Genomic DNA, 10816 nt, shown 5'->3' with positions numbered 1-10816 from the left:
ATGATTAAAAAAACGTTTGGATAAGTTCACAAATAGGAGAAAGTGAGGTCTGCAGATGCTGGAGATCAGAGCTGGAAATGTGTTGCTGGAAAAGCGCAGCAGGTCAGGCAGCATCCAGGGAACAGGAGAATCGACGTTTCGGGCATAAGCCCTTCTTCAGATTCCTGAAGAAGGGCTTATGCCCGAAACGTCGATTCTCCTGTTCCCTGGATGCTGCCTGACCTGCTGCGCTTTTCCAGCAACACATTTCCAGCTAAGTTCACAAATAGGAAAGGATTGGAGGGATATGGGTCAAACGCAGGCACTTGGGACTAGTTCAGTTTGGGGATGTGGACAGCATGAACTGACTGGGCCAAAGGGTCTGTTTCCATACTGTATGACTCTATGAACAAAAAGGCAACAGGAATTTCCGCTACCTACCCGACTGATGAGCTGAGACAATGCAAACAGAATTAGCATAAGGTGTGGAATTCTTCAAATTTATTCAGAAGACAGTGTTTTTAATCCCAGTATGAGGCAAGCCAATGCGAGGGCCAGTTCCAGACTGGATTTAGTGAACCATTGTGTGCAGTTAGGAAGGGATGTCAGTAAGACGGCTTTGTGGGGGAAAGCATTATTTATAGAGAGATAGACTTGAAAAGGGCAGATTATGTTGACACTGGTGCACTGTACATTGCAGGACAGAGACTCACCTGAGAGGATGTGGACAGAGAGAATGAGATCAATGGTACCCCTCAGGCTCAGACATCCATCTTTGCTTAGAACGGAGTGGCTGAGGCAGGGCAATTTAAAGATCTTTACTCGATCGATGTTCGATACAGTGACAGCAAATCAAAAGTAAGACAGTCACCAAAATATTAAACAGGGAACTCAGGGGAAGCATCAGGGAAATTGGATTGTGTACCTACCCCCTCCCACCCACTCCCCCCCACCATTAGCGGGACAGAAAGATAAGGTAGGACCATATAACACAGGAACAGAAGTAGGCCGTTTAGCCCATCGAGTCTGCCCTACTATTCCTTGATGTCACGGCTGCTCTGATAATCCTCAACTCCCCGTCCTTGCCTTTTCCCCATCGGCCTCCATTCCCTTGCTGATTTAAGAACTGTCTCCCTCAGCCTTGAATAAACTCAATGACCCAGCCTCGCCAGTCCTCTGCGGTAAAGAATTCCACAGACTCACTCCCCTCCGAGAGACAGAATTCCTGCTCGTCTCCCTGTTTTAAATGGGCAACCCCTTACTCTGAGATAATCCCCTTCTGGTGCTAGACTCGCCCACAACCTTTCTGCCTCTCCACCGTCCAGTCCCCTAAGAATCTTGTATGTTTCAATAAGTATCTTCGAAACTCCAATGAGTACAGGCCCAACCTCGTCAACCTCTCATCGTGAGACTGTCCCTCCAAATGGGTATTAGCCGAGTGAACATTCTCTGGACTGTCTCCAACGCCAATCTATCTTTCCTTCCAGAGGCAACCCAAAACTGTTCACAGTATTCCAGCTGCAGTCTGACTAGTACCTTGTCTCGTTTTAGCAACACCTCCCTAACTTTTATACTCCACCCCCTTTGAAATAAAGACCGGCAGTCCATTTGGCCTTCCCTATTACCTGATGAAGGGCTTTTGGCTGAAACATCAATTTTCCTGCTCCTCGGATGCTGTCTGACCTGCTGTGCTTTTCCAGCACCACTCTAATCTAGACTCTGATCTCCAGCATCTGTAGTCCTCACTTTCGCCTTCCCTATTACCAGCTGAACTTGGTGCTAGCTTTGTGAGATTCCTGGATGAGGACCCCTCAGATCCCTCTGTTCTTAGCTTTCTGCAGTCTTTCTCCATTTAAATAATATTCAGCTCCTCTTACCCAAAGTGCATAACCTCAAATTTCCCCACATTACATTCCATCTGCACAAGGAATGCTTCCCTTTAATACTTGAGGCCTGGAATTTAGGAGCCAGGAGGATATAGATGAACCATATAAAACATTGGTTGTACTGTGGTGTGGACACTGCATCGAGTTCTCCTCACAGCATCATAGGAAGGAGCGATCTAATCAGCAAGAACACAGCGATCTACCAGACTGATGATGGAAATAGTTGAAGGGAAGACTGACTAGAAGTCAGCATTGGAAGAGGAGAAGCTGAGGGGACATTTAATGTGAGTTCGTCGAATTAAGAGGGGCTTGGATCAGCTGGGAAGGAGGATCTGTGTTCCTTTTATGGGGTTAGTGCGGGCATACATCTAAACTAGTTAGCAAAGAATTGGAGGGCCATTAAGGAGTAACTTTAGTTCCACCCAGAGTGTGCTGGGAATCTAGGAACCAACGCCTGAAAAGGTGGTACAGCAAAAACCCTCATACCTTGAGAAGATGGGACATGAAGTTAAAGTGCGGTAAGCTGCCGGGCTATGGCCCAAGTTGGGTAAACGGTGATACACACTGGACAGCTCTTCTTATGACTGACACTGACATTTGGCCACATCTGTGCTTTTCCACACTTCTACAAATTACAGGAACATTTACAAAGATGGTTATCGTTTTCGTTGAAGTCTCATTGATTGGTCAGTCATACCGGGACTGAGGTTCACGGTGAGAAACGGCCGCTTGACTGGATTATTTCTGACTGCCAATCAGATTGTGAAGCATCTGTTTGTGTTCCAATCAGTGTGGGGAGGCGGGGCAAGGGGGCACCAATGGTGGGACTCTGGGGATGGGGCTGCTGGTGGCAGTAAGTCATGTGATCAGCAAAGAGACTGGGCAATCTCTACCTGAGCCCAAGTCTAAAGGGAAGCCAAGTCCATGAAGGGTATATCTGTGAGTCAACTGATGGGAAAAATGATTGGGAATGAAGTAGAAAAGGCTACGGAGAAAAGGGCGTAGGATGTCATCTGTTTGTGCAAGATTGTGCCTTTGGATAGCTTCAGCAGCATCCATACTGAGTCATGGTGAGCTTCCCATGCAGTTGTTCCCTCTCAGTTGTGTTTAGCCAGCAACTGTGCAACTCTCCGACGACTCCTTCATGTAACCTCTGTCGGGGGAGGGGGTGGGGTTGGGATGGTGGAGGGGGAATATATTTACATACATTCAAACCCCACCCTGCCACCACGCCTCTGAAGTCCATACAGGGTGACTGGAGGAGGGGTGGGGGTGGGGTCGGTGTGCAGTGTCACGTAATCTGCAGCCTCTCCCACTGCTGAGTGCCGAGCTCAGGGTGACAGGTGCTGGTCCCCACCCTCCCAGACTCGCTGTCCAGGCAGGCGCCAGTTATCAGCTGCTGGATGGCCAACCCCTTCAGCTTCCATTTCTGAAACAACCAACAGAGACGTGGTTACACACGCTTTGTAGCTATGTGGCACCTCGAGACGGGCCGCGGTCACGTTTCACAACGCCAGGCTTCTCGTTTCACAGAATCTAATTGACGCCCTCCCTCCCTTCCCCACATGCCATGCCAGGATCCCAACTCGTGTTGCCCAATCACGAGTGCGACTCCCCATCCCCTGTAATGGCCGCTCTGTACCCTTACTGCATCTCACTGTTGTAAGGAAACGTAGAAGCCAATTCCAAGTACTCGCATGTCCAGCTGAATTCATGTAAGAGAGGATAAACATTACCAATGCTTTCGAGAGAACTCCCTACCTTTCGGTCAGCACGTCAGCTTTTAGGTCAAGCTGACGAGGTGGTTCAGATCAGTTCTGAAGGAGTCATATTAGACTCGAAACGAGAACGCTGTTCTTCCCTCCGCCGAAGCTGAGTTTCTCCAGCATTCCCCGGTTTTATTTCAGACTGGCGGCTCCTCATTTTGAGAAACTGACTGTAAGACGGTTCCTCTGACAATGCAGCACTCCCTCAGTCTGACTGGTGTGCTCTGGAGTGGGGCATGAGCCCAGAACTTTCTGACTGAGGAAGGACAGCCTCATGTATTCCTCCTGACTGCAGCGATCTCTGATTATCCAGTTCACATATACGCTTCATGGTCTTTTAAATTAGAAGTGAGTGTGTAAAACATTGGGTAAATTTTGATTCTACTCTTTGGTTGTGAAATTCTTGGCAGATGGTCACTTGGGACAAGTCATCCTAGACTCCTGATGAAATACCACCCTTGGTCCTAAAACCCATTCAGACAATTTTTGACTTGTTAGTGTATATAATATTATACCATGCAAATTGTTAGAGAATAGAGAAAGGGACTTGCTTCAATGCAATACTTGGTGTTACAAAGGTATAAGGGGTACCGTACCTTTAAGAGAGTTAAAAGCTAGCAGAACTACCTGACACAGAACTAAGTGTTCCAAACAAGGGAACATCGCAACATTTGGTCAAACAGCTAGATTAACTGGGTTGGCTGAAGATGACAAAACAAATTCAAATTCGGCCAATCAGTTTAAATTATGCCCCAATATACTAACCACCGACCCAGTTTGAATTGAGTATATTGACAGTATTAAAAACCAATGGCACAATCCGATGCTTTGGGGGTATAAAACCAGGACAAATTGAACAGTTGGGAGGAGAACTTCCACCAGACCAACAGCTGTAGACTGCTAGTCAGAACTCTCTGAGAGGTGCCTGTCTAGAGAAGGAGTTTGCCCAGAGAAAAACCTCAACACTGAGCTGGAAAGCAAATCTACCAAAGAAAATAAAGAGAAGATTTGACAGCTGGCTGGTTTTAAAATTTGAATTTTTGGTAAATCTTAATCGGGTGTTTTATTAGACTAGCGTTGTACAAGAGAAAGTAAAAGATAGATTAGAGGAAGGAGTTGTAAATAGTTGCTAGTTAATTATTCTCTGTTATACCTTAAGAAATAAAGTTGTTAAGTTTTACTTTCAATAGTTCTTGGCCTCTTGGATTTTCACAGATTATTTCATGGAATCAATCTTTTCTGTTTTGTTGGTTTTAAATTAAGCAGGAGGGTTTACCCCCGTGTCGTAACAGCTTGGGGGCTCGTCTGGGATTTGACCTTGGGACCTCTCGTAACATAGGTGTCAGGAAAGCTACGTTTTAATGGGGAGGTAATGGCCTACTGGGGTGCTATCGATGGACAGTTAATCCAGCCCCCAGGTAATATTCTGGGTACCAGGGTTCAAATCTTGCCATGGCAGAATTAAAAAAAAACTCTGGAATTAAGATTCTAATCACCGATGGTCAGGAGAAACTCATCTGGTTCACTAATGTCCTTTAGGGAAGGATACAGCCATCTTATATGTGACTCCAGACCCACAGCTATGTGTTTGACTCTTAACTGCCCTCTGGGCGATTATGGATGGGCAATAAAAGCTTGCCCATCCAGTCACACCCTCACCCAGCAAACGAATAAAACAAAATAATGGGATAAGACTGAGATTGAGAATTGCACTCTGATCAAAAATATGACCAAGGAAACAACAGCAGTGGGGAAAAAAACAAAACCCCTTAATTCAGGGGCATTAGTATATGGCGCTAAGGGGACACAGCTCTACATATCAAACAAACCATGCCCGGTCAACAAAAAGGGTAAGCGATAACATAACAATGAAGGAAAGAGTGTATGAAAGAGCTTTGAATATTATAATCCCACGAGGCTGGGAGAGAAACACAGAGCAAAAAGAGGCAGTCAGCAACTGCAAAGTAGGAACATGAAAATGAATTTAGGGACAACAAGATCAATCCTTGTCTTCTTTACTGTTTCTCTTTCGGTATAATTTTTAATCAAGGATAACGTGAGCCCTTTAAGAACAAATGGAGTGTAATATTGAAAATGAGAATCAGGAAATGAGGGGGTGACACACTGGGTAGCACTGCAGCCTCACAGCACCAGAGTCCCAGGTTCGGTTCCAACCTCAGGCGACTGTCTGTGTGGAGTTTACACATTCTTCCAGTGTCTGCGTGGGTTTCCTCTGGCTTCTTCCAAAGATGGTGATGAATTGGCCATGCTAAATCGCCCAAAGTGTTAGGTGCGTTAGTCAGAGGGAAATGGGTCTGGGTGGGTTACTCTTCAGAGGATCGGTGTGGACCTGTTGGGCCAAAGGGCCTGTTTCCACACTGTAGGGAATCTCATCTGTTCAATTCTTTGTGTTGGCCTTCACAATAGGGAAGAGGTTAATAGACCAGACATTCCAAGGATTCGAAGAACAAATTCAAGGACTGACACTCACCACAGCTGAAGCAAGTCTGGAAAAACCAAGAGGCTGAGGGGTGGCAGATGGAGTTTAATTCAGATAAATGTGAGGTGCTGCATTTTGGGAAAGCAAATCTTAGCAGGACTTATACACTTTGTGAAACTTGAAAGGGTTCAGAAAAGATTTACAAGGATGTTGCCAGGGTTGGAGGATCTGAGCTACAGGGAGAGGCTGAACAGGCTGGGGCTGTTTTCCCTGGAGCATCAGAGGCTGAGGGGGTGACCTTATAGAGGTTTACAAAATCATGAGGGGCATGGATAGGATAAATGGACAAGGTCTTTTCCCTGGGGTCGGGGAGTTCAGAGCTAGAGGGCATAGATTTAGGGTGAGAGGGGAAAGATATAAAAGAGACCTAAGGGGCAACTTTTTCACGCAGACGGTGCTGTGTGTATAGAATGTGCTGCCAGAGGAAGTGGTGGAGGCTGGTACAAATGCAACATTTAAGAGGCATTTGGATGGGTATATAAATAGGAAGGGTTTGGAGGGATGTGGGCCAAGTGCTGGTAAATGGGACTTGATTAGTTTAGGATATCTGGTCGGTATGGACGGGTTGAACTGAAGGGTCTGTTTCCGTGCTGTACATCTCGATGACTATATAATGCATCCACTACTACAATACTCCTGTTACAATACTGCTACAAATCTACTAATACAAAATACTGATTACTAGAAGCTGTTGGCTTTTAAACAAAATAAGTGATCAAATTGCAAGTGCCCGAGCCATCAGTGGTCAAGGTTTTCTTATTCAGTTGTTGTCCCTTTAGGGAGAAGATTATACGTGTAACCTCTTCCTTTAAGTGAGAGAGAAAATCCCAGAAAACTACTAACTTGTGAGTCTACCAAAGGTGGTGGAATTAAAAGTGATCGAGTCTTTCAAGAAATTTGCGCTGGCCAGAAATGGAGTCAACATGGATTTATAAAGAGTGGGAGAAAGTGAGGACTGCAGATGCTGGAGATCAGAGTCGGAGAGTGTGCTGCTGGAAAAGCACAGCCGGTCAGGCAGCATCCGAGAAGCAGGAGAATCGATGTTTCGGGCATAAGCTCTTCACCAGAGAATTAGGATTTCCTGATGAAGGGCTTCTGCCCGAAACGCCGACTCCTGTGCTCCTCGGACGCTGCCTGACCGGCTGTGCTTTTCCAGCGCCGCACTCTCGACTTTGTACAGGGTGATTGTCGATAGTAAAATGAAACTCATTGAACTGGTGAGGGAGTAACCGAGCTCGTGCACAGGGAATATCTACGAGCGTATTTTAGATGAACTTTGTGTGGACAGAATGGGCTGTTTGCAATCCTGGTGTCATCCTCTGAGCTGCGTTTTGTACCTTGTCTCCAGGCCATCACTGAAAGCCTATTCTAACCTCTGGCACACCATCTGAACCATTGACTCCACACAGTAGTGTTCATCACCCTCTCTCCAACTGCATCCACTTTCCTTTATTGAACATGATCTCTCGACAAGTTGATAATGAGCTGATACTAAAATGCCTGCTTGCTTCTCCCCAAAGGGGAAAATCAAAAAACAAAGGGCAGTACAGCACAGGAGCCAGTCCATCAACTCACAAAGACTGTGCCAAGACATGTTTTAGCTTTCTGAACTAAATACCTTTAACATCTATACCTCCTCCCTGCCTATTCATATATCTGTGAAAATGCCTCTTCACCATTGCTATTGTTACCATCTCCACCACCACCCCTGGCAGTGCATTCCAGGCACTTATCACCCTCTGTGTAAAAAAAACGTACCTCTCACTCCTGCTTTGAATATGTCCTCCCCCTTTACCTTAAACTTATGTCCGTTAGTAATCAACATTTCTACCCTGGGAAAAAGACTCCCCGACCCTCCATGCTTCTCATAATTTTATAACCTTCTGTCAGGTCACCCATCATCTTTCCACATTCGAGTGAAACCAAACCACATTTGTCCAATATCTCCTCATAGCTAATACCTGGCAACATCCTGGTAAACTGGTTCTGTACCCTCTCCAAAGCCTCCACATCCTTCTGCTAGTGTGGTTACCAGAACTATTAGCAATATTCCAAACGTGGCCTGACTAAAGTTCTAGAGAGGTAAAGACAATGACTGCAGATGCTGGAAACCAGATTCTGGATTAGTGGTGCTGGAAGAGCACAGCAGTTCAGGCAGCATCCAAGGAGCTTCGAAATCGACGTTTCGGGCAAAAGCCCTTCATCAGGATCCTGATGAAGGGCTTTTGCCCGAAACGTCGATTTCGAAGCTCCTTGGATGCTGCCTGAACAGCTGTGCTCTTCCAGCACCACTAATCCATAAAGTTCTAGAGAGCTGCAACATGACTTGTCAACGTTTCTACTCTGTGCCCAAACTGGTGAAGACAAGCGTGCCATCTGCCCCTTGACCACATTATCCACTTGGGTTGCATAGAACAAAGGAATGGACATAGAAAGAAGAGAATGTTGCTATACACAGATGCAAAGCCCTGGTTAGATCATATGTGGAGCACTCAGGACAAGTCAGGACAGTAGAAAGGGTGCAGAAAACGTTTACAAGGATATTATCAGGTTTGAGACGTAAGGACAGATTGGATAGACTGGGACTCCTTTTCCCTGGAGCGTAGGAGGTTGAGGGATGATCTTATACAAATTGATCAGGTGAATAGCCAAGGTCTTTTCTCAAGGGTTGGGGAGTCCAAAACTAGAGGGTCTAGTTAAAAATCACACTCACCAGGTTATAGTCCAATAGGTTTATTTGGAAGCACTAGCTTTCAGAGCGCTGCTTCTTCACAACCACCTGATGAAGGAGCAGCGCTCCGAAAGCTAGTGCTTCCAATTAAACCTGTTGGACTGTAACCTGGCATTGTGTGATTTTTAACTTAGTACACCCCAGTCCCACACCGACATCCCTAAATCACAGAGGGCATAGGTGAGAGAAGAAAGATTTGAAAAGGATGAAGGGCAACCTGTTCACACAGAAGGTGGTGTGTATAGGGAATGAACTGCCAGAGGAAGTGGGAGAGGCAACATTTAAAAGACATTTGGACGGGTAAATGAATAGGAAAGGTTTAGAGGGATATGGGGCAAACACAGCCAAATGGGACTCAGTCAGTTTAGGAAATCTTGCTGGCATGGACAAACTTAGAATCCCCACAGTTTGGAGACAGGCCCTTCGGCCTACCAAGTCCACACCAACCCTCTGAAGAGTTTCCCACCTAAACCCATTCCCCTCCCCTATTACTCTACATTTACCCCCTAACTAATCCACCTAACCTACACATCCCTGAATACTTTGGGACAATTCAGCATAAATCGGTTCACCTAACCTGCACATCTTTGGACTGTGGGAGGAAACCGGAGCACCCGGAGGAAACCCACGCAGACACGGGGAGAATGTGCAATCTCCACACAGACAGTCGCCCGATGCTGGGATCGAAGCTGGGTCACGAGTTGTTTCCATGCTCTATGATTTCTTAGGCCTTCAGACTTAACAATAACGTTAGTAAGATTTTAAAGGTTAGGTTGTGAGGTGTGTGTACACATACTCAGTTTGTACTCTTGGACAGAGGCAGTTACAATGATTGGAGTGATATATTTCGGTTTTTGAAACAAACTAGTAAGCTGGAAGAAAAGAAACACTTCTGCACTGGTGAGAGAGAGTCTAGGACAAAGGGTCATGAAAGAGGCGAAAGTGGGCACTGCAGATGCTGGAGATTAGAGTCAAGATTAGAGTAGTGCTGGAAAAGCACAGCAGGTCAGGCAGCATCCGAGGAGCAGGAAAATCGATGTTTCGGGCAAAAGCCCTTCATCAGGAATGGAAGTCAGTTGGAAGTCCAAGCCAAGCCATTGAGAAGCTGAGGTCAGGAGGCACTCCTTCATGATAAGGCTGATAAGAAATGTGGTAACTTTCCTTTATCCTTTCGTGGGGCGTGGGCGTCTCGGGCAAGGCCAGCGTTTGTTGCCTGTCTCTAATTGTTCTTGAACTTAAGGCAGTCAAGAGGAGGAACATTTGGATCAAAATAGTGTGCAAGGGTATGGGCAGAAAGCAGGAGGTTGGCATGAGGTAATGATGCTCACTTAACGTGCCAGTACGGGTAATGATGGGCTGAGTGGTCTCCTTCTGAGTCTCTCTGTGATTCTATAATCATTTCAGAGGACAGTTAAGTGGCAAGCACATTGCCATTGATGTGAAGTCACATGAAAGCAGCCTGGATGATGATTTCCGTCTCGAAAAGACATTAGTGAACCAGATGGGTGTTCACAACTAGCTTTTTAATTCCAGATTAAATACCAGGTGGATTTAAATTCAATTAGTGGGATTTGGACCTATACCTGCAGAGTATTACCCTGGGCCAGTGGCTAGTTTAGCGACATTACCACCGTTTTCCCGCCCATAAACAGTAAGCGTTATCATTTTTAAGCTTTTAAGATCTGAGATCAGTAGCATTTTGTTCGCCAGGTTTACGATAGGATACTAAAGCATTAGGGGTGGCACGGTGGCTCAGTGGTTAGCACTGCTGCCTCACAGCACCAGGGACCGGGATTCAATTCCAGCCTCGGGCAACTGTCTGTGCGGAGTTTGCACATTCTCCCCGTGTCTGTGTGGGTTTGCTCCGGTTTCCTCCCACAATCCCAAAGATGTGCAGGTCAGGGTGGATTGGCCATGCTAAATTGCCCATAGTGTTAGGCGCATTAGTCAGAGG

At 46.1% G+C, this 10816-nt stretch overlaps 1 protein-coding gene across 1 annotated transcript in view; it reads right to left on the bottom strand.

Moving 5' to 3' along the window:
- Positions 1-262: 262 nt before the first annotated feature.
- Positions 263-10816, bottom strand: part of LOC122554034 (polypeptide N-acetylgalactosaminyltransferase 16-like) — a 106296-nt gene continuing 95742 nt past the window's right edge. Inside the window, exon 14 of the mRNA XM_043698521.1 lies at positions 263-3294. Within this exon, the coding sequence (XP_043554456.1) occupies positions 3157-3294 (138 nt within the window). The 3' untranslated portion in view covers positions 263-3156. The remainder of the gene's footprint in view (positions 3295-10816) is intronic.

This window comes from Chiloscyllium plagiosum, chromosome 10 (assembly GCF_004010195.1).
Source record: "Chiloscyllium plagiosum isolate BGI_BamShark_2017 chromosome 10, ASM401019v2, whole genome shotgun sequence".
Classification (NCBI taxonomy): Eukaryota; Metazoa; Chordata; class Chondrichthyes; order Orectolobiformes; family Hemiscylliidae; genus Chiloscyllium; species Chiloscyllium plagiosum.
The sequence above is the reverse complement of the archived record's forward strand: the minus strand, read 5'-3'. Positions and strand labels throughout refer to the sequence as shown.